The 24,764-nt window shown below is 39.8% G+C and overlaps 2 protein-coding genes across 2 annotated transcripts in view; both read left to right on the top strand.

The window, feature by feature from the left end:
- vcana (versican a) overlaps positions 1-24,764 on the top strand; it is a 53,509-nt gene that overhangs the window by 20,107 nt on the left and 8,638 nt on the right. The window contains exons 8-9 of the mRNA XM_061985723.1: positions 23,419-23,532; positions 23,614-23,727. Coding sequence (XP_061841707.1) covers positions 23,419-23,532; positions 23,614-23,727 — 228 coding nt within the window. The remainder of the gene's footprint in view (positions 1-23,418; positions 23,533-23,613; positions 23,728-24,764) is intronic.
- On the top strand, positions 13,936-20,127 carry LOC140679275 (uncharacterized). Its single transcript, XM_072914368.1, has 4 exons — positions 13,936-17,487; positions 17,773-17,952; positions 18,022-18,306; positions 20,120-20,127. Exons 1-4 carry the CDS (start codon positions 13,995-13,997, stop codon positions 20,125-20,127), a joined length of 3,966 nt encoding a protein of 1,321 aa, XP_072770469.1. The 5' UTR covers positions 13,936-13,994.

Here is a 24,764-nt window from a genome sequence, read left to right on the forward strand (position 1 = left end):
TAACCTAATGTGTGTGTCTGTATACCAATCTGTGTGTGTAATCTAATGTGTGTGTCTGTATACCAATCTGTGTGTGTCTGTATACCAGTCTATGTGTGTGCAATCTAATGTGTGTGTCTGTATACCAATCAGTGTGTGTAATCTAATGCGTGTGTCTGTATACCAATCTGTGTGTGCAATCTGATGTGTGTGTCTGTATACTAGTCTGTGTGTGTGCAATCTAATGTGTGTGTCTGTATACCAATCTGTGTGTGTGTAATCTAATGTGTGTGTCTGTATACCAATTTGTGTGTGTAATATAATGTGTGTGTTCTCATACCAATCTGTGCGTGTGCTATCTAGTGCGTGTGTTTGTATACCAATCTTTGTGTGTGTAATCTAATGTGTGTGTCTGTATACAAATCTCTGTGTGTAATCTAATGCGTATATCTGTATACCAATCGTTGTGTGTAATCTAGTGCATGTGTCTTTATACCAATCTGTGTCTGTGTAATCTAATGTGTGTCTGTATACCAATCTGTGTGTGTGTGTGTAATATAATGTGTGTGTCTGTATACCAATCTGTGTGTGTGTAATCTAATGCGTGTGTGTAGTCTAATGTGTGTGTCTGTATACCAAACTGTGTGCGTACTTTAATGCGTGTGTCTGTATACCAATCTCTGTGTGTGTGTGTGTAATCAGATCTACATGTGTGTGTTCTAAACTGTCTTTCCGTATTATGATTTGTCTGTGTGTAAAAAAAAATAACTGTCAGTATTTTGTAAAACAAATGTGTGTGTGCGTATTTAGACGCGTGTGAAGCAGTATCTCTCTATTGGCTGTCTATTTACACGTGACTTTTGCGACACATTTACGAGTTGTCTGTCTGAACAGCGATTTGAACGTGTAAAAAGAGTTGTCTAAACCCTGCTTGCCTTTTCTTGTAAGAATAGAGGCTTCCTGCTTCCCACACGTCGAAATATTCACACAAACATACGAACAGACATATGTTTTTTTTACACACTGACAAATCATAATACGGACAGACAATTTAAAACACACACACGCGGATCTGATTACACACACATATATGTGTATATATGTATGTATGTATCTATATATCTTAAAAGAAACACAAAACAATATTAAAATATTAAATCTTTTAAATCAATGTCAAATATGATAATATTTGACTAATAATTAATTTCTTTACTCTGTTTTTGGTAATTTACTAACCTCAAATTTACATGTTTTATCTATAATTTAATTTGCAAGCAGAACAGGTTGAGAGGGACATTTTAATATTTTTGACATTTGTATATTTCATTAAAGAAAAAAAAAGCCTACATTTTAGCTTTGTGTTATTAGCATCAACACAAACCTATTATTGTTTTATTAGTCTGTCTGCTCTTTAATTGCACTTTAAATTTGTTTTCTATTTTTTTTTTTTTTTTAGAAATAGTAATTTTAGAGCATGCGAGCCGTTAGCTGTTAGCTGGCCCCTGGGCTGCACTTTGGACACCCATGGTCTACATGTCTAATTTGACTGATCTTTTGTTATTTTATTTACAATATGTAATATTACTCAGATTGTTTTATTATATTCCAAAAATATTTAAAACATTTTTATAAATTAAACTAGTGGTCGGGAACCTTTTTGGCTGTGAGAGCCATGAAAGCCAAATATTTTAAAATGTATTTCCGTGAGAGCCATGTAATATTTTAAGTAAGACCAACATTTTTAGAGTATAATAAATCTCTCATTCTTTTTAATAACATTGTTATTCTGAAGCTAACCAATAATAAATAAAATACTTCTTACCATTAATGCGACTTCTTGAACAGGTGCGTTGAAAACGGATGGATGGATTAAAATGCATGAGAATGTTTTATATTTTGAACGTTATTTTTAACACTGTGATTACCAGCGGAATTATTCAGTACTTATCGTGTTAAGCAATGTCAGCTAAGATTTATTTGAGAGCCAGATGCAGTCATCAAAAGAGCCACATCTGGCTCTAGGGCCCTAGGTTCCCTACCACTGAATTAGACAGAAAGAGTTTTTTTTATTTGATTTTTGGTATTTAATCTTGCTAATAATTTTGTGATTGCATTGTTTGTATTTGACATCCCGTGACAGAAAGCTGAAAAGGTTCAAGCACTGATGAATGGCGGAAAGATAGACAGTTTACACAGTAAAGTGCTGGAACTAAATGTTTATATTCTGTTCTTCAAATAATCACATTTGTTTGTTTTAGACACTCGAGGAAATGTTTAGAGAGACAAAGTTTTTGTCTAAACGAGGTCACTATTGCTATCAAGCAACAACAATGATCAATTTTATTTAAGGAAAAGTTAGTAATACTGATGTATGATAAATGACCTATTAATTAACACTTGTGCCATCGCTTTATGTGACAACATTACTGTAGGTTGATTACTACGAGTGATTGTCTTTCACTTCGACTTTATTTGAACTATTTTAGGGCTTAGATTAGAAAAAAAGCTTTGTTTTATTTTCTGTTGAGAGGCAGTGTGTGGGTGCCGTGATCCGTGTGGCGGTGGACAGGGGATTTTTTATTATTGCATGTTAAAATTGAATTTTCAATCTAGCTGATGTGCATTTATTAGAATGAAAGAATGAAGGTCATGGAAACATCTTTGATTGAACTACTTTCCCTAAAATACGCATTGAGGCTTCAAGGTGTGTTTTATCCAACTACTTGATTAATCGAATTAAGTCATTGATAGATAACTTTATAGCTGCAGACCTAAAATATTGAGTCATAGATGTTCCCAGAGTCCCAGACAGTATCTCTGTATTAAGTACACTATGTACAATTATTGCTATCGATTATGTTTAATGTCTATATATGTGTGTTTACAGAAAGGAAACCGATGATCAACCAAACTTCGTCCGTGGATTTGTCAGTGGTCAATGCCACCAGTGCCACCTTCACCACCTCCACCATTCCGTTACTCGAGAGCAGTGTGCTTACTGAAACCCAAACTCCTGAAACTGAATCCGATAATGAAGCAGAGACGACAAATCCTCCGTCCATGTTTTCTACCAGTATGGCTCCACCTCCAGCCACTCCAGCCGGCACAGAAGAAGAGTTATTCACCACCGTGGCACCGACCATCATGGACGAACATGAAGACATTGATGACTTGGCCCCGGTGGATCCGGACTTTGATGTTGATGACTTCATAGATGAAAACGTGACCTATGTTGAGTCTGTTCCTCAACGGGGCGACTCCTTACCCGAGCTCCACGTCACAACCGGAAGCACTGACGTAACGGAATCGGAAGCAAACGAAGCGCCGGACGATTATTCCGTCATTGAGATCAACACCGTTACACCCGATGTAGCCTTGCCAGACGCAACCCTTAGCACAGAGCCCATGTTTGCTGAGGGGAAGACTGAAGAAACTATTGTGGATTCTGCAGAAAAGGAATCAACTGATGTGACCGCGTCAACTGATTCAGCGACCACATTTCCGTTATATGATGGTGACGAAATAGAGACAGATTTACTCGTGGAATCACTGCCACCGACACAGCCCACATCACATGACATCTTCCAGAGCACGGAAGAAACAGACATCCCCACCACCACCACCACCGACATGCCACCGGAGACCACCACACAGCACACGCAGGACCTCATGACACCGGAGGAAACCCTGTCTGCAACCTGGACAGGCGTTCCCATTCTCATCGATGTCAGTCCGACGTCACCAGAGGATGTGTCCTCAAGTGTCTTTGATGAGTCCACAGCTCAGGTGTTGGAACAAAGCAGTGATGCTCTCACTTCCACAGACATTGATGCAGAGTTCTTCACATCCGCTCCGATAGTTTCAGCTGCAGGCGGTTCCAGCAGCACCGTCGCTTCGGGAAAAACGGTCACAGAGTTCATCAAGGACACCACAGTCATGCAGAAGGAGAACACGTCAGGTAAGACTAGTCTCTGAATCTGTTTTCAGCCACTTAGGTCTTAGATGTCTGAGATGTGTAGGTTGTTTGTTTCTGTGTACAAGCTGCACATGAAGGGAAGCTGTGACTTGTAGGATTTAGATGTCTGCCAATAGATCTTATCACTGGCTTTTATTTGACTAGCTTTTACGAGGTTATTCAAAAATCAAAATAGTGTTTGAGCTTTTGATTTGCTCGGTCTCAGGTGTGTGCGCGTGTTTACAGTCCTGACATATTGTGTCCTGAAGGACTACTTAGGATCAGGAGCCCCTTTCGCAAGTTGATGAATTGCAGTAGTTTGCACCAGTAGTGTAGTTTTAGGCGTCCCCCTTTCATCCGTCAGCGCGGGTTTAAATCTTGGCCAATGTCACAATACCCAGGCATTGAAGCTTTCATGGGCAGGACCCAAGGAGGTTGACTTCAAGAACGGCATGCAAATGAAGGTGTCATGCAAGTAAGGCGGCAACGATTAATCGGTTAAATAATAAATTAAAAAAAATAAATGTGTATTTCATTGCCGAAATGATGTATACAAGTGTATACAATCTAGACCGCATGGAGTGCCTGAAACCTAAAACACCCGGATGGTGTTTTTTCAAGACTGCTCCAATAGAGAGTGCACTGGCAAAAAGAATGAGCGATAGCTCAAATAAAAACAATAACGAGGGGGAAAGAGAGCAAACGACCCAAAGAAAATGAGAGAAGCTGTCAAAAGTTTTGTGATCATTTAAAATACAACAAGACATCTTGGTGAAATGTCTGCACTGTCAAAAATGTTTTGATAAGTAAAACATAATGATGTTATAATTGCAATTGTAATGCTATTTGCATTCATAACAAAAAAGGTCATCAGAGAAATCTTTTTTATTTCAATAATTTTCCCTGAAAGACACATTTAGGCTTAAAACTGTGTTTTTTTCGATTACTCGATTAATCGACCTAATTAATTAATCGTTTACTCGATTACTAAAATATTCGATAGCTGCAGCCGTCAATGCAGGTGACTCTTTGTGGCGTCCCCCGATGGGAGAAGCTGACAACTACGTACTTACACTTGCAGATGTTTGCAATAAACCGAAAAAAATAATACAATTAATTAAAAGATAAAAGCTCAACTCAACTAATGTGACAAGGAGTCAGAATCTATTCCAAAATTCGGCCACCTATTAAAATGTTGTATATTTGACAGATAAAAGCAATTTACCGTGGGATTAAATTAGACGGAGGTCAACAATGACGTGTTTTTTAATATACTTATGACAACACAGCTATGACAGAAAAGTGGTCGATAACCGAGTCTTTGAACCTGTTTTGCTGAACCGGGAGCTGTTTGCATGGCCGCAATCACATGATCTAATCTTAAACAGCAGGTGTGTCCCTTCTCACTGTTATGATCTGGGACCCATCACAGCTACTCTGACATCAACAATGACCCCATTGGTTTCTGAATTAGAAAAGCCATTTGTCTCATTTAGCAACTTTGGAAACTTTATTCCGTGGTATTCTTACTGAAATTGTTGGTATGATTAATGGAACAGTCAGTTTCCAGCCTAAATCTTGATCTGTGTCAGCCTGTGTCTGAGTCAGTACACAGTAGAGATGGAGTCTGCCTAGATATATTTCATGGATGTATGTTTGTGATAACATCCAGTTTGTGACTTTTTTGAGAACAGTTACTCACTTTCTGGAAGGCCTACTCAATCAAACGCATACTTAGGTGGCCACTAATAAGCCTGTCCTCAGCTTTCACTGGGCCTGAGCTCAAGTGGTGATGTCATAGCTCACAGTCTCCCATTGCTGCCAGGATAGCTTGAAACCACCTGCGTGACCAAAAGTGGGCGATTACAGACACTTTTACTGCTACATCATGTCATGTGGCTCAGATGACACATACTTATAACTCTCATAGGATTTGTGGGAAACGTTTTTTGGAAAAAAACGTCATGACAGGGGGTGTGTCTTGTCTGGTTGCGTGGTAACAGAGCAAAATATGCCGGTGATTTGTGCTCGATTCTTTATGAATAATTGAATATTCGGTAACACTTTAGTATGAGGAACATACTCTAAGTAACAAAGACTTAATTAAGAGTTTTTTGGACACTAGGGGAACACATTGTAAGTAACAAAGACTTAATTTAGAGTTATTTGGTTAGGGTTAGGGACGGGTTAGAGGGTTAGGGTTAGGGTTGTTGTATAATAAGGCCATGCAGAATAATGCATTAATAAGTACTTAATAATGACTAATTAGGAGCCAATATGTTACTAATTTGCATGTTAATAAATAACTAATTAATGGTGAATATGTTCCCCATACTAAAGTGTTACCGAATATTCCATAGTCCAGTGTTTTTCAACCACTGTGCCGCGGCACACTAGTGTGCCGTGAGATACAGTCTGGTGTGCCGTGGGAGATTATCTAATTTCACCTATTTGGGTTAAAAATATTTTTTGCAAACCAGTAATTATAGTCTGCAAATGATGTGTTGTTGTTAAATGTCGGTGCTGTCTAAAGCTCGGCAGAGTAACCGTGTAATACTCTTCCATATCAGTAGGTGGCAGCCGGTATCTAATTGCTTTGTAGATGTCGGAAACAGCGGGAGGCAGTGTGCAGGTAAAATGGTATCTAATGCTTTAACCAAAAATAAACAAAAGGGGAGTACCCCTAAGAAAAGGCATTGAAGCTTAGGGAAGGCTATGCAGAACGAAACTAAGACTGAACTGGCTACAAAGTCAACAAAAACAGAATGCTGGACGACAGCAAAGACTTACTGTGGAGCAAAGACGGCGTCCACAATGTACATCCGAACATGACATGACAATCAACAATGTTCCCACAAAGAAGGATAAAAACAACTGAAATATTCTTGATTGCTAAAACAAAGCAGATGCGGGAAATATCGCTCAAAGGAAGACATGAAACTGCTACAGGAAAATACCAAAAACAAGAAAAAGCCACCAAAATAGGAGCTCAAGACAAGAACTAAAACACTATACACAGGAAAACAGCAAAAAACTCCAAATAAGTCATGGCGTGATGTGACAGATCGTGACAGTACACCTACTTTGAGACAAGAGGTATTGTGATGCATGCTTGGTTATGCTTTAAAGTCATATCCAACAATTGCGACAACGACTCTTTATTGTCAACTGAGTTTCATGTTTAATCATTTCTGCTGGTGGTTTGCCTACGGATTTTTTCAACGCAAAAAATGTGCCTTGGCTCAAAAAAGGTTGAAAAACACTGCCATACTCAAATGGTATAGCTCGGTTGGTAGAGTGGCCGTGCCAGCAACTAAACCTGGAACTTGAAGGTTCCAGGTTCGATCCCCGCTTCCGCCATCCTAGTCATTGCCGTTGTGTCTTTGGGCAAGACACTTTACCCACCTGCTCCCAGTGCCACCCACACTGGTTTAAATGTAACTTAGATATTGGGATTTCACTATATAAAGCGCTTTGAGTCACTAGAGAAATGCGCTATGTAAATACAATTCCCTCACTTAAAACAAGTGCACAGTTAGAAAAGTAAAACGTCTTCTTTGTAACAGTTTCCAGATTATGATTTGTTGGATTCTTTAAAACTGGAGCTGTGGTCCCATTGCACCTGACACCTGGAGAGATTGATCTTTTTTCCGTTAATTCAGAAATTACACAAATATCTGGATGCAATATGTATTTATAGAACTTCTTCCATTAATGTCATTGAGAAAATTTGATGTTTAGCAATATGTCTTGAAGGTCGTTTTAGGACCCAAGGAAGCCAAATGTTTAGATAAGACACAGACAGTCTAGAAAATAAAACACAGTGACGGTTAGTGGTTGTGGTGGCCAGATTCTGTTGAAACGTTGGCTCTGGGCCCAGCGAAGAGAGACGGGGATTATTTGTGAATAAGGTGTGCGTGTGTGGCTCAGTCATGTGGGTCCCTTGCTTGCGTTCCCAGGCCTGATCTGAGCTTTAAACAGCTGCTACAGGTGTTCGTCGGTGCAACCAATAATCTTTTTCAATCACCATTTGCAATCATTTGTGGGAAACAACAACAGAAAGAGAGAGGGCTTAGCCATTAGGTTTGTATTCACAATGTTGTATACCAACCTTTTTAGTTTTCTTTACCTTTAATGTTTTATAGCAAAGTTAACAAGACTATACATAAACTAATGATGAAAAAAACACCACATACAATAATCTATTTCAACAAGCATGAATCAAAAAAGCCCATTGCCAAGAAAGTGAATGATGCATTTGGGTAACCTTGTTTTAGTTCAACACTTAAAAAACAAAGCCCATATGACTCTCATTGGACAGCAGGCATTTTTAATCATATAACTGTTTTGGAAGGAGTCCAAATAGAGACATACATCATTAGTACATCAATGTTGGCGCTAGGAATTTTTCAAAATGGGGCCCCAGGGACCCCATCAAGTCATAAAAATGGGGTCCCACAGTACATTTTTGGGGTCCCACTGTAACTGTTTTGAAAACAAATGATAAAGGTATGCATTATCCTGTTATATCTCACATTCGATATTGTGTTTTGAAAAAAGTTTGTCATAAACGTTACTTAATTAATTAAAAAAATAATACAAAAGAAAACAAATGTTTTTGCATATGTAAATGTATTCAGTTATAAACATTCATTCACGTTCTTCTTTCCTTCATGGATCTAAACTTTACAGCTGCTGGTATTTTTTAATGTATTTTTATTTAATAAGTTGTAGGTGTTTTTATTTCAGTATAAAAGTGTAAAAAATGTTTTGCTTCGGTCATGAAATGATGATAATGGTGTGCCAGGGCATACATGCATATGACAAATTTAATTGATTATTCTCACCCTGTATGTAGATCATCAGTCGTTTAAAAACCGCCACATCTACACTTTCATGGCAAATAAGGCCATCAAACTTAGAATTTGGAAAGTTAGTTTCAATGTCATTTACTATAGTGGCACTCAATGCCTCCAGCATTTCATCTCAGGCTTCGTGATGGCCATAAGCTGTGTGTTCCCCTTTAAGAATGGCAATATGTGGTGTGAGTGACGTGTGTAAGTGAGTGGGCGAGTTAGGGGAGGGAGCGCTAGCATGTTCTGGAGTGTTAATAGAATAGTGGATGTCCGCTTGGCTTTGTGGAAAACATCAGTTAAGAGTTGTAACAAATCAACGGCCTCGTCATTCCGACTACAAAGCGGAATTGTAGGGACCCAAATTGGAGGATGTTTCTTGGTGCCTGGTGAGGCTGGATCTTTGAAAATCAATGCACCCGGTCGTAAAGGTGTTCTTTTTCTTAGCCCGTTTACATGGCGTGCAAAACATGTTTCCATCTTCATAAGTGAGCCATTTGCTGAAAATTGGCCCCTGAAGCCACTTTTCATTGAAGCTTTGCCTCTTGGGTTTGTTGCTCGCCATGACGAAAACAATAACACCCAGGAGTTCTAATACCGGAAATGCAGTATTTGTGATCGATAAAACTTTCGGCGAATCAAAATTTAAGAAATTGTACCGGAAAGTGCAATACTTTGAAGTCAACCAATAATTAATAATTACCAATTTGACCAGGCAAATATAAACCAAACAAAACACCGGCAGAAAATCGATAATCGGTAAAAAAAAAATCTGCGTCCAAGGGACGTGCAGGTTTCCAGAATTTTGCGTCCTTTCTGATTTCAATGCGTAAAAAGACACAAAAACGCCATTAAAGCCAACACTGGTACATATAATAATGGCTTCCAATGACAAACTAGATTATTTACTACATTAAACTAAATTATAGATTTTGACATGCATACTGTATATCAAATAGACTCTTTCGCATCTAGCTCACTTGTCAGATTACAATTTATCATTTTATAAAACAGGATTATAAAGCTGTTTTATCATATTAAATGGTTGGCTTCCGTGTAGTGTAGAGTGATAATGCTATTGTTGGATTACTAAATTGGATACATTAAAGCTCTCAAGCACAATGTACACAATAATAGCATTGAAATCTACGAATCTGAGTTTGACAGATGGTGATGATCAATATATCATACTGATGAATTATTAATGAAAACAGTTTTAGTGCTTGTGTAAAATCTAATTGTGTGTAAATGTACCAATATTTATGGGTCCTTAGTAAATAGCATAACATTATATACCTTTCCCGGGATTAGAAATGTAATGTATTTTTCTTCAAGTAATATTACATTGTTTCATTTCTTTTTATTTCAGTTGTTGGTTGTGTTTAACTCATGTGAATTTAAAATACTTAATTTACCACAGTTTTCCTATTTTTTTTTTACTCACAGTTGACCAGGTCCTTCAGTCACAAGACCCTCATTCCCCTGTGCTACAAGTGATACCTAATAATCCCACTCCATCTATGGTAGATGGTGAGCCTACCTTACAGAGTGGCAATCCAGATTCATCATCTACCTCTGTAACTACCGCTCCAGTTAGTTTAATCAATGACAAAATTGGGATCACGCTCAATCCGTTGGGTCCCGAGGACAATGAAGCCAAAGTTACACATATTATGACAAATGTGACAACTTTCGAAGCAAGCGAAGAAGTAACTACAGTGTTTGATAACAGCTGGACCGACCTAACAGGCGATAGCGTCACCACATCAACAGATGGGATCCTTTCGAGTACAGAAACACTGAACCCGGATGATCCTGACTATGACATTGTTCCAAAAGTTGAAACAAATCCTCCTCCAATTTTCCCTGAACATGAAGAGGGCATCACACAGAAACACAGAACCTCAACATTGGCTGTCCCCACACCAATTCAAACCACACAAAAAGCCGGAACAACAACCACACTGGGGATGTGGGATGTGACAACTAGTTCTGCTAATATGCGTTCGACTGTACCAACAGCTGATGCACATACAACCAAAAAAGCAGAGGACACCCAAACAACAGTAACAGATAAAGACATCTCTAATGTCATCACCACCATTGCACAAACAGAGGTAGGCGTGTCAGGGGGGATGCCCGCAACTATGCAGAGTGACTCACAAGTGACTCATACAGAAAAGGCGGAGGATGGAACTCCTTCTCCTTCCATGGCTGAACTTCACACAGACAGATATTTTGTTGTGAATACATTGGAGGAAATACAAAGCACACAAGTCCCTATAGCTGCTGGAGACTTCTCTCAAGGTACTCCTTTGTCCGTGTACCCACATTTGACTGATGATGCTCATGGGAAAACTACAACAAATCCCTCCAAGAGCTCCACTCAAGATAGAGAGGAAGAGAAAGAGGTCCATAATCCTGAAGAATTTGACTCCAACACAACAGCACCCACATTACTAAGGAATTCAGAGTCCCCTCAACATACTACAGTTTTTATTTATAACACAGAGGCTTCAACAGCAACTAAAACAGCTTCAGGAGAGTCTTCAGTAACTGCTGAAGAAACAGGGGAGAGCACAATAATGCCTCCAAGTATGGTTACAAGTATTTTCTCAACTCTTTCAGAAAAAGGGGATACAGTTACTTCATCCAGACCTGAAAAAGAATTCAAGGCAGTAACAGATGAAACAGAAGAATCATCAACTCTTGTTTCTAATTATGATGATGTTAGGAACAATGTGACGATGATGATTGCGTCAGTTCCTCCGTTCAGTGGGTCAACCATTGAACCTGTTACAGAATCACTGGTCGCTACCACAGACCCCAAATCCTACGTAGACATCATTGATGTGGTTGCCGAAGAGTCAAACATCATAACTACTATAACTTCAATGTTTAGTACAGAGACACCAGCAGTAACAGCATCACATGAAGATGGAACAAATGACATTCCAAGGACATCTACATCTTCTACATCACCCCTAAGCACTGAAAAAACAACTTTAGGATTTATGGAAATACAGGAGAAAGATGAAGTATCCATACACCTAGAGGCAAGCTCTACTTTCCCTACATCAGATAAAAATGGGTCAGGTGATCCAATCCAGACAGCATCTCCTACATCCTCCTTGTTGTTTAGCACTGAGACATCTACATTGCTTGATGCTGAAAACACAAACATTTCTGTAACAGATCCAAATGTTTTAGACATTGGAAAAGGAGTTCTGACTACAATGAGTGGCCATATGAGTACAATGGATGAGTCTGTTCCTTCATTGAGTATATCAACCACCCAACCTGGGCTGGTATCATTCTCTTCTGCCACAGACACAGAGAGTTCAGGAGACAGCACAGATGAGTTAATCAGTGAGCCAAAACTCAAAACAACAGTTCCTTCAATGTTTAGTACAGAGACACCATCAGCGACAAGATCACAAGACGATGGAACAATTTCCATTTCTAAAACATCAGTTACTGCTGCATCATCCCTTGACAGCACTGAGAAACTAAACCAAATGTCTCCTGAAATGCAAACATTCAGAACAACAAATACTACTGAAGTAGTATTAACAACGGAGAAACAGGTTCTGATCACAGGCGATCAAGAGGGTTCAGGTGATGAAACCCAGGACATTTTTCTTCAGACTTCTTCCGTCACTGCTGCGTCTATGGTTCCCCACACCACTGAGGCATTAATAACAGTGCCTGCTATTGTATCATCATCTACTATGTCAGAAATCAAGGTTGAAAATGCGAGCACTGAGTCCATTCGACCTGTCATTGGGTCAAGTATGACACCTGTAGCCGAATCATTATCAGTTAGTGCAACTTTCACAGAAAGTTCGAGAGACACCTCTGTATATCTCACTAGAGAGTCATTCATTTCTGCAACTACTTCCACTGAGACCCCAGGATTGACAGCAGAATCTAATAAACCACTTACAGTGGACTCATTAGCACCACAAGAGACACGTTATGCTACAGAGACCACAGGCAAACATATCACTGAGATGTCCACAAAAGTCACGACATCCTCAGAGGGTTCCTCACTTTTTATCACAGAGAAACCAACAGACACAAGAACAGTGTCTCCAAGTGTTTCTTCTATTGTATCCTCCACAGTTGCAGATATTTTGGATGAAGGTATGGCCAGTGAGATTATAATGGTGGAGTCTGTTCCCTCATTCACTGAAGCAACCATCAAACCTGAAATGTCATCCTTTTTTACCACACAAGACACAGAGAGTTCTGGAGACATAATTGAAGAGTTTACTGGGGAGTCAAGATCCATAAAACCTACTGTTTCATCAGTGTTTAGTACAGATACACCAGCAGTGCTTAGTTCACATAAAGATGAAACATCAGAAACATCAGTTACTGCTACATCATTAATTTATAGTACTAGGAAACCAACTCAAATGTCTCCTGAAATGCATATATCAAGTACAATTAAGATTAATAACATGACATCTACTAAGATCCCAGAATATCAAGATGGTTCAGGTCATCAAACCCAAGACATGTCATTGGTGACTGCCATATCTCCCCTTTACAGCACTGAAACACCAACAGAAACCATTCCAAATGTATCTTCTCCATCTGTCATTGACTCATACACAACCTCTGAAACAGAATTGTCATCAGCCAGTGCAACTTTCACTGAAGGTTCTGGAGTGCACCCATCCTTTACTATCACACATACAGAAAGTTCTGGAGATGGCACTGGTGAGTTTAGTAAAGAGTCAACATTACCTTCTATTTCTTCGTTGTTCAGTACAAAGACTCCAGCAGTGACCAAATTCCACGAGGATGTAACCAAAGACATTTTAAAAAAACCTGTGACTACTTTTTCATCCCTCTACAGTACTGAATCAAATAAAGTGTCTGCTGGAATGCACACATCATTAAATCCAGACAGGACTGAGGAAACCTCAGTCAGGATTCCAGTAGATCAAGATGGTTCAGGTGAAGAGACCCAAGACAAGGTCATTCAGCAATCTCCCAGAGTTACATCTACTCTATACATCACAGAAGCATCAACAACAGGATCTCATGTGAGTTTATTGACTGTTCCAGAGACTGAGGTCGCGGTCACTGATTCCATTCAATCCCTCACTAGTGTTGGTATCTCACCTGAAACTAAATCATTATCATTTGTCAGTACCCTTTTAACAGAAGGTTCGGAAGACATTACTGTTGATCCAATGACTAAGATACCCAGACAGGTCACTGAATCTCCAGCAGCTTCCTCCTCAATGTTTAGCACAAAAAAAACAACAACACAACTGCCTCTTGAAGAAAAAGACCAAGTTTCATCTTTCATTCAGATCCCAACAGATGAAGATAGTTCAGGTGACCAAACCCCCGAAATGTTCCATCAGACATCTTCTGTCATTACTGCTACCCCCTCCATCACTGAGGCACTAACATCTGGACGTCATTTTGTATTATCTACTGTCACAAAAAATGAGATTGAATATGTGAGCACTAATTCCATTTCATCTACCATTGGATCAAGTATAACACCTGAAACAAAATCATCATTCACAAGTGGCACTGTTACAGAAAGTTCTGGAGACACTGTTGATCTCACTGGAGAATTGTTCATTTCAGCCACCACTTTCTCATTAGATAGAACTGACACCACAACACCCTCAGCTACAAAGAGCTCAAAAGAACAAATTACCAAGATACATAACAGAGTCATTGCAACTACAGCAGCTTCCTCCTTGTTTAGCACAGAGAAACAAACAAAACTACCACTTGATGAAAAGGACACAGATGCTTCAGGTTCATCTTCCTTATACAGCACTGAATCAATGTCACATGAAACAGCAAGCCATGAAACTACAATGACATCGGTTACAAAAGAACCTTTTGTTTCAGTGGCCTCTGTCCAAATGTCTCCAACAGATTCATCTATTTTATACTCTACTGTTTCAATAACGGATGGTGAAATTCTGAGCAGTGAGACTATGATGGTTGAGTCTGTCCCTTCCATCAGTGTATCAACCATCCAACCTGGAATGTTATCAGTTGTCACGACTACAGACACAAATGGTTATGGAGACAGTATTGATGTCATACAAAACCTACAAACTACCCTTTCATATCATTCAGATTCAGTATCAGTCAGCACAAATGAAGGTTCTGGAGAACTATTTAATCTTAATGAAGATTCCCTAATTTCAGCAGCAACATCTTCTGCAATCTTTGGCACGGACATGCCAGCAGTGACAACAGCACCATCATTACCACAAAAGACAGTTGAGACATTCCCAGGAATAGAGGAAGAGAGCTCGGGTGAAGAAAGAACACTGTCTGCATCTCTTACTTCTTCCTCATTGTTTAGCACAGTAAAACCAACAGAACAACCACTTGTGGAGAACAAAACTGTTCCAAAAGTATTTTCTTTGTACAGCACAGAAACGATGCCAAGTAAAACAACAGATAGCCATGAAACAAAGTTGTCATCAGTCACTCCTGTCACTACAACACAGACACAGAGTTCAGGAGATGTTAGTGATGAGTTTACTGGAAAGCCAAATATCATCAAACCTACTGTTTCTTCACTGTTTAGTACAGAGACACCAGCAGTGAAAGCAGCAGATGGTGGTGGAACAAGTGCTTTCGCCAAGTTAGCTGTTACTGCTGCATCATCTTTGTATAGTACGGAGAAACCAACAACAGATATGTTGTCTACTCTTTCAGACATTGCTAGTGACACCATGATTGTTGAGTCTGTTCCTTCCCACAGTGAATCAAATACCAAACCTGCAATGGTACCCTACTTCACTATCCCAGACACTCAGAGTTCTGGAGACAGTACAGATGAACTATTGAAGCAGTCAACAGTCGCAACATTATCATCAATGTTTAGTACAGAGACACCAGCAGTGACAGCATCACAAGATGATCAAACAAGTGCAAGTTTTAAGACATCAATACATGTGTCATCCATCCACGGTACTGGTAAACCTTATTCAGTCCCTCCTGAAATTTTAAAGTATGTGACTTCAGCTCAGAGAGATGAACAAATGTATACAAGTGGGCCTAGTTTTTTCTCAACCTCAGGTGACCATGAAGGGTCAGGTGATGACACCCAAGATCCATTTGCGCCAACATCTTTCCCATTTACATCTTTTGCCTCCAACACTGAGACAATTGAAAGAGTAGAACGTGGCCAAACAACTAAACCTACGGTGTTCTCATACTCAAACAAACCAACTTCCACTCCCATTTCTTCTGTAACAAGTTCTACTGCAGAATCTTTACTCAACTCCTCTGTTTTGTCATTTACTCTTCCAGACATCAAGAGTGACATTAGTAGCTCGAACCACATTGTCGATTCTATTCCTTCTCGCAGTAGAACAACCATCAATTCTGAAATCATTCAAGATTTTGACAGCTTTGGTGACCACACTTCGGATTATTCTAAGCTTCAAATAAGTGAAACAACCTCTGTCTCATCTATGTCTAGCACACTTAAAGCAGTACCCACAGAATTACCTGACCATGTTGTTGCCACTGTAGTGTCTACCTCACACAGCACAGAAAAACTAACAACAATGTTAAATGAAATGCAAGAAACTGTTGAAGCAAGTCATACAGAAAAAACAATAGCGACATTTGGACCAACTACAGATGACAAGAGCGACTTAGATCTTTCCATTGAAGAGACTGTTACTAATGATTCACTTAACCCTGAGAAACAAACACTGGAACCAAGGATATACACATCTGATCACGTGAAAGGCTCTACTGAAGCAACTACTGGGTCTTATCTCTTCACCCTGTCTGCATTGCTAAGAACCACCGCTGCAACGCTTACACAGTCAACAGTTACACAAACTCAAAACCTACAGAGCACTGGAAATCCTTCAGCTATTCCAATAATAAATGAATTTGACGTAAATTCTGCAATTATTCTGACAGAACATGACAGCTCAAATGGACAAACAACTGAAATTTTACAAAAGGAATCTTCGAGCTTGTCTTTTTTGCCAACTACAGACAGTACAATGGAATACGGCGGCCACTCAGCTATTGTGATTGGCACCTCACAAACAGCTACTAAATCTCCAATCTCCCTAAAGCCTTCTATTCAAATCATTGATGACACAGAATTTATTGAGCAAAACCCTGACTTTACCAAAGCCACTGAGCAAACATCCACAATCATCTCTTCGTTGTTTAGTACAACAAAACCAGCACTATCAACAGCATTATATGCAACAAGTGGAAGAGGAAGCACAGCATCTCTGGTTACTACAGATTATTCTCAGGAAAGTACAGAGAGTCCAAGTTTACCTGCTACACAAAGAAACACAGAAAAACCCATCATAACTCCTGAAACATTATCTGTGAACATCTCCACTGCATTCACCGAAGAACCTCCATCTCACCTTGCCACTGACAATGTTTCATCAACATCTGTGTACAGCATCATACAAGATCCAGTGACAACCATTTCAATTGACAGTACAGAAGTTTCCAACCCAGATGTAACCAATGTGGAAGAGGGTTCTGGAGTGACACACTTAAGTCTTTCCAGCACTAAGTCCCCAGCACCTTCAAAACACAGCATCAGCACAGACATTGACTTACTAGAAGCAGTGCCTACTGCCATAACAACTGTTGATGCCGCCAGCACATTGTTTGTTTCAGACTCATTATTTACAAATGAAGAAGGTTCAGGTCATTTGCACAGCACTCCAGTTTTAACCATGTTCAGTACAGAGAGACCTGAATCAACAGTTCCTCCAGCTAATGTTCATACGACAGAGACAGCAAGCCAAGTTCTTACAGAATTTGTATTATTTACCACAAAGAATCAATTAGTAACACCATCAGCAGAAACCCAAACAAATACAGTTTTAAAACCTCAAGTGACCTTAGTTTCATCTCTGTTCAGTACAGAGAAACCAACATCAGTGCCCTCATTTGAAGGTGAAAACATATCACCCTTATCTTCTGCAACAGAAAAAAGTCAGATATCTGAGAGCCAGAGTGCTGGAAGCTCAGGAGATGCCACGTCTGCCATCACAATTGAAATGTCTCTAGAAACACCAAAGGAAGAATCATCTTTAGAGCAAACAACCAAGTCAAAACCCACATTCCGACCATCATTTCCATTCAAGAAGACTGAAGAAGAAAGTTCAGGTGATTCTCATGTATTCGACCCTACTCAGCCCATGGTAAACTCAATTTTCACTGTGTTCCCCTCAAAAGAAACTTTCACTTATGATGACATGGAGCTCTCTGGGCATTCACCTGAAGAGGACGACTTAGAGACAAGTTCAGATGGATCAGGTGGGGATATACCCATTGATACAATAGATGAGTTGGAAACTGACGAGATCACATCTGATTTGTCAACACAACCAAACAAACAGTCCACAAAGGAATTTGTGCAATCAACCAAGTCTCCAAGTATGACGAGTGATGAGATTTACCTAACTGATCAAGGAAGTGGTGTCTTCACGGATGATTCCCCAATGGAAGAAGAGAGTTCCGGTACTGACTTTTTTGACATATCAACAACGTCTCTGCCAATAGCAAAACCCTCGATGCTTGACACAACTATAGCGTCCACAGAACAAATCCCTCTTTCACCAAGTGCTGTCACTGAGCACAGTTCAAATGTGTCCACTGACACTTTGTACAGTAGGCCCACATTGTTTTCACCTAAAACACAAACAACATCAGAGAAAAAAGAAGAAGAAATCTCAGGAGAGCATTCCAAAATTGTGCCAACAGATGCTTGGACTACCATGTCATCAAAAATAGCATCTCATGAAAATCTATCTACTGATAGTGAAATAGTTACAGCACATTCCGTCCACACCACAACCAACCAACTAAACACCACAGAGATCCCATTAACAGGCACATCTAACAGTCCACCGTCTGCTGTGACTGCAGTGTCTTCCCTCTTCAGCACATCCAATTTGGTGTCTTCCGTCCAATCAGTTGTTACATCCGAAACTGATCAATCAACGTTAGATTTCACATTGGCAGAAGAAGAGGGCTCTAGTTACCATACGACACAGAAGTTAACTGCTAATCCATCTTTGATGACTGTAACATTTAATGAGGCAACAGGAGAAACCGAAACCTTTGTGGCAGCCACTTCAACCACGGATGAACATGCTTCCTCACAAGAGATAGACTTAACCAACATTCCTGAGATAACACATTCTCCCATTTTTAACACTGGTACTAATGAAATAACTGTAGCTAAGGATGCAACACAATCGGTCTATACAACTGCCCTCCCCTATTCAATTGGAATTGACAGTGCAAGAGGCCTAACGACAGTGAGCCCAAGCAATGAAAATGATGAATTCACAACTTTATCAACCCCAGTTCCTCCAGTTGTATATCACAGCAATACAGACCAACAGGTTGTTATCGTTACTCCCAGCAGCCAACCTGAGGCTGGCCTAAAAGAACAAACGCCTACCATGGTCCTGCATGTGTCTAAACCATCAACCAGCAACACAATTATTTTTACAGAAGATACAGATGATGACCAACTGTTTGCTTCAGTTACAAAAAGTACACAAGGAAGTCCATCCCCAGAGCTCATCACCAACACTGATATTATTATTGATGCAGATACCCTTTCCATTGTCGCCTCGTCTCCCTACAAGCCAACAATACAGACAGAAGAGGCAGGGGGTGTCACAGCAATTACAATGACACAACAATTGGGGGTGACAGAACCAGAGGGTTCAGGAACAGATGCTGTCATCATTTTCACTTCTACTCATGTGCCTTTACATGCATCAGCCACTTCAGCCTCCTCTGAATATTTCCCATCCACATCAGATGCTACGGAGACGGTCACTGAACACACCGAAAAATCATCCCAAATGAGCCTAGCAATGACCATCTCAACAATATCAAGCCATAAAGTATTAGATGACAAGACCACATCACACACAGATCTCAAGCAGGTAGATGATGACGATAAAGAAACAAACTTAATCTCATCCACAGCCATTGCAGCCACAAGTTCTGATGTGATTGCATCGTCAAACATCTCTGTACACCCAGTCACTGCAGCGCCACACACGCCAGTGTCTACTGAACCTGCTTCATTAAAACCAAACAGTCAAATGTCTCATGAAGAGTCATCAAGTAGCTATGACTTAGATGAAGGCTCTGCAGTAGACAACCTGATCAGAGCTGAAACCACAGTAGCATCTTCTGTATGGACAAAACCAACATCGCAAGCGTCTTCAATGTCCAGCACAGAAAAGCCTGAAATTGATGAAAGTGTCACAGATGAAGGTGTTAAAAGTGTTTTCTCATCTCTCTATAGTACAGTGACACCAACAGCAACTGGTGTACAAGATGTCACTGACACCTCAGTTAACATAAGGCAGACAACATTATCATTTGTAGATGCTTTCCCTGAGCTTGGGAGTGGGGAGTTGGAAAAAGAAAATGCTGCTTCAAGTCTCTACAGCACTGTCACCTCCTTTACAGAAACACAATCACATGACCACACCCTTGTTTCAGAACCTTCAAAACAAAATGTTGCTCCTCATGACAAAAATAACACTGACAATAGTCTCTCCACAACCTCATTGTACTCTTTAAACACAGATGAGATCTCAAATACCAAAACTGCTTCACCAGCCAGTATAGAATTTACCCTGTTTAGTACACAGAATCCCACAAAGAATTTGGAAGACGTAAACTTGTCAGAAACAGTTTCACCTTCCCCTGATGGATTAACAATAGACTACGACACTTCTTCATTCACAGATGACTCCTTTTATACATCAGCAGTACCTTCTGTAGAAAGTACTACTAACCCTGACCCATCAATTCAATTTGTTACCACTTTTATCCCCGTAGTGGATACTACCCCGCTCGAGGTTTCCTTCCAACATGCCAGGTCTGAGATTACATTTACTCATCATCCCAGTATTGCTGAGACAAGTGTTGTAGCCACAACAGACCCAATGTTGCACGTTGAGGGTTCAAGTCAGTACTATGAACCTAGTAATGTGCCTCCACAGGGTGGAGTAGAAGATAAACATGTTGAATCAAGTGTTCCTCTAACTACCGATGTTGCAAGTACCTTACCTTATTCACATGAAATGGAAGATATCAAAGCATCAATCTCTCCTGAGGTTGAATCCATAACAACAGCTCTAGAAACTGTTCAGTCTGCAAAGCCAGAAGAAAAGGCTGCTCGAACTGAATCAACTGTGGATGTGTCAATAGAAATATCCCCTGAAAGTCCAGGGGAACAAATCCTCCAGCAAACAACTGAATCACTCTCAGAACAACCTGAAAGTACTCTCTCACCAACAGAACCATCACAGTCAAGTGCTGTGACTCCAAAAGTGGCTGCCATTTTAAATGTCACTGGGGAGACTGTGAATCCAACGACAAGGGAACCTGATACAAGAGGTGAAATTTCAAGCTCTTCAGAAAGTGGGGAGATGTCTGCATCAACAGAGATAAGTATTATCACATCAGCAGAAGAAGACGGTTCAGGAGTCACAGTACCAAGCGTTTACAATGCAGGCTCTACTCGTCCAACAATGTCATTTGGTGCGTCAACTCAGACACAATCATATAAAGAAACACCTGATCAGCTGTCTACTGAGACAGGTAGTATTGAGTCAGGAATGACTGATGTTTACAGTGAGGAAACCCAATACATAGAAATAACCACACAGGACCCTACTAGTCTGACAGAATCTGAACAAGCCTCCCCAGACACTAAAACAGTAGCAACAACAGTGCCTGCTAGACATATCTCAGATGAAAACGTCCTTTCTGGATTTACTGAAACCCCAATGATAGACACATATTCAACACAGTCTCCAGATGTGACGAGCACTGTTAAGTTACACAAAACAACAGGTTTTAATGAATTAGAATTAATAGATGTTGATAGTGAGGAGACACATTATGATGACAAGACAAGCACACAGGAACCTGTTGGGCTGACAGTATCTGGAGAAACCTCTACAGACCCAAAAACAGCTGCAGAACATATCTCAGATAAAAACCTACTTTCTGGATCTACTAAGACCTCCATGATAGACACATATTTTACACAGTCACCAGATGTGACGAGCACTGTTGAGTTATCCAATACACAACATTTCAATGAGTTAGGTTTGATAGATGTTGTCAGTGAGAAGACACAATATGAAAACATAACAAGCACACAGGACCTTGCTGGTCTGACAGTTTCTGGAGAAACCTCTACGGACCCTAAAACAGTGGAAAAAACAGTGTCTACAGAACAAATGTCATATGAAAACATCCTTTTTGAAACTACTGGGATCCCCATGATAGAGACATATTGGACACAGTCCCCAGATGTGACAAGCACGGTTGAGGCACAACGTTTTGTCGAGTCAGGACCAACAGATGTTCACATTGAAGAGACACAGAACATTGACATAACAAGCACGGAGCACCCCACTGATCTAACAAGTTCTGGAGAAACATCTACGGACCCTAAAGCTGTGACAACAACAATGCCTGAAAAGCATTTTTCAGATGTATCAGAGCCCTCACAGGAAAGTATTTCAGTACAATTTGTCACAACTTTTCCTCCGCAACAAAACCCAACACCCCCTGAGGAATCACTGGAGCAAGCACGTTCAGAGGTTGCACTTACCCATCGCCCCTACACAGACGTCTCTTCCGAGGTTGAATCACCAACTGGTCCAATGTCTACAAGTCTGTTTAGTGAATCAACAGCCATCCTTTTTCCTTCTACTTCAGCTGTTGAACCTGGATCTGCCTCAGTTGAACTAACGTCAATTGAACCTACTGATGAACAAGTTTCAAGTGGTAAAAAGGCTGAACCAGAAATAATAACTCAGTCTCCACTTGACATCAATAATGAAGATATAAGTGAGGAGACGCCAGACTATGATACTTCAAATCCCAACATAGTGGAGAGTATTCCACATGACAATGACAGAACAAAACCAACAAAAGTAACAGTGCACACTACTAACCAAGTTGATGAGCTTTTTGACTCAGTAAGCAGTACTAAAAGTACTGCAGTGCTAAAGGTAACATCTTCTCCAGGCTCTGAAGATGCTTCACAAAGCATCAACAGCCTGGATTATAGCACTAGCACAACCAGCGCAGATAGTCTTTCCAGAAATGGGATGACCACAGCAAAGTCAAAATCTGATGAAATCCAGACGGTCTTCAAGGTAGATACTACTACCACATCTCCAAAGTTGGAGTCTGCTAAAGTTCTTAAAACTGCTGGGGAAGAGGGAGTTCCAGAACCAATAGAAATACCTCAAATAAAACCCCAAGACCCTAACGTATTCACAACAATGGCACCAGGTGTCAAGCAAAGACAGAACAGATTGTCTGTTGCATCATTCCCTGGCAACGATGACAAACTGGACAGTGACACAACCACACCGCCATCTCCTATGGGAAGAGAATCACCAATCAAAACGATGGACATAACTTTACCTCCTGATACAAACCTTGATCAGGGACACACCGTTTTAGGAGAGGCTGTTGAAATTTCAGGTTTGTTGATTTCCTATATAGTGTTGTTGCTAGAATAAAAGATGTATGTTTTTCAATTTATTTCTGGTTTTCTTTTTTGCACAGGAGTTAACTCTTGTACTGTAAACAAGTGTCTGAATGGTGGCTCTTGCTACATGAGCGGCAACATTCCTGCATGTAGCTGTGCACCTGGTTTTGGCGGTGATCATTGTGAAACAGGTAAGACATTGTCTCAGAAAAAGGTCTCCAAAAATACCAATGTATAATTAATGTGTAAATAATTCTGTTATTTTTTAATAGATATTGATGAATGCCAGTCCAACCCTTGCCGCAATGGCGGTACATGCGTTGATGGAGTGGCGTGCTTCACATGTGTTTGCCTACCGAGCTACTCAGGACAGTTTTGTGAGGAGGGTAAGTCATAAACTATCATACAACCATTCATCAAATAAAAATATCTTTTAACTTAAAATTTGGCGAGAGTACGAATCAATTTAAGCTTAAATGCACATATTAAACATTAACTAAATATTTCTGACATCCAATGGCAGAATGATGTTTATTTTTATTTTGAGCCAAGCATATTTTTTTTGGGTGTAGGTACTTTTGGACAGTTTCTACTCTACACCCTTCATTTTGCGAAAGATCACTTAACAGTGAATTGTACTCAGACTGTGTACTTTATTTAGCTGCTGTCTTACAAATGCTTGGTTGAACTGCAACCCCCCTAAAAAGCCACCTTTGTGTTTCTCTGTTATTTCATGCACTGAAGCAAACTAACAGAACACTGAGATTGGTGTTGTTGATGTTCAGAAACAAAGGGATCACCAGCTGTGAGCTCAATGTTGCTGTCCAATCTTTGGTCGGATCAACTTTTGACCGACCAGCTAACCTTTGTAAACACTCAGGGGAAAAGGGCTGAATTTTTGCTGTATTTTGGCTATATATTGTGTTGTGTTACTCCATTATAGTAGATTATTTTGATATTTTTAACACAAACATGTTTAATTTCAATGTCCAATTCCATCACAGGTGTTCAACAATACCCCAAAGCCAATATTTTGGATTCCTTTTCTTTTGTTACTTTTTTTTGCTCAAATCTCTTAATTAACTTCAGCACTACACACAAACCAAAAAAACAAAAAATAAAAATAAACTATATATATATATATATATATATATATATATATATATATATATATATTTATATATATATACCATATTTTTCTGACTATAAGTCGCAGTTTTTTTCATAGTTTGGCTGCGCTCCAGTGCGATTTATATATGTTTTTTTCTTTCTTTATTATGCATTTTCGGCAGGTGCGACTTATACTCCGGTGCGACTTATACTCCGAAAAATACGGTATATCATCCCTATAAGCCTGTTTCCCAGATTTCCCTGCTCTTCAGGGGAGTTAAATCTCCCCTGAAGAGCAGGGAAATCTGGGAAA

This window comes from Nerophis lumbriciformis, linkage group LG12 (genome assembly GCF_033978685.3).
Source record: "Nerophis lumbriciformis linkage group LG12, RoL_Nlum_v2.1, whole genome shotgun sequence".
Lineage (NCBI taxonomy): Eukaryota > Metazoa > Chordata > Actinopteri > Syngnathiformes > Syngnathidae > Nerophis > Nerophis lumbriciformis.

Excerpts from the sequence above, each read along its gene's own strand:
- LOC140679275 (XM_072914368.1), top strand. The coding sequence starts at position 13,995 with ATGACTAAGATACCCAGACAGGTCACTGAATCTCCAGCAGCTTCCTCC. Across the intron at positions 17,488-17,772 it reads TACAAATGAAGAAGGTTCAG|AAAAAAGTCAGATATCTGAG; the intron begins GTCATTTGCACA and ends CTTCTGCAACAG. Across the intron at positions 17,953-18,021 it reads GACTGAAGAAGAAAGTTCAG|AAACTTTCACTTATGATGAC; the intron begins GTGATTCTCATG and ends TCCCCTCAAAAG.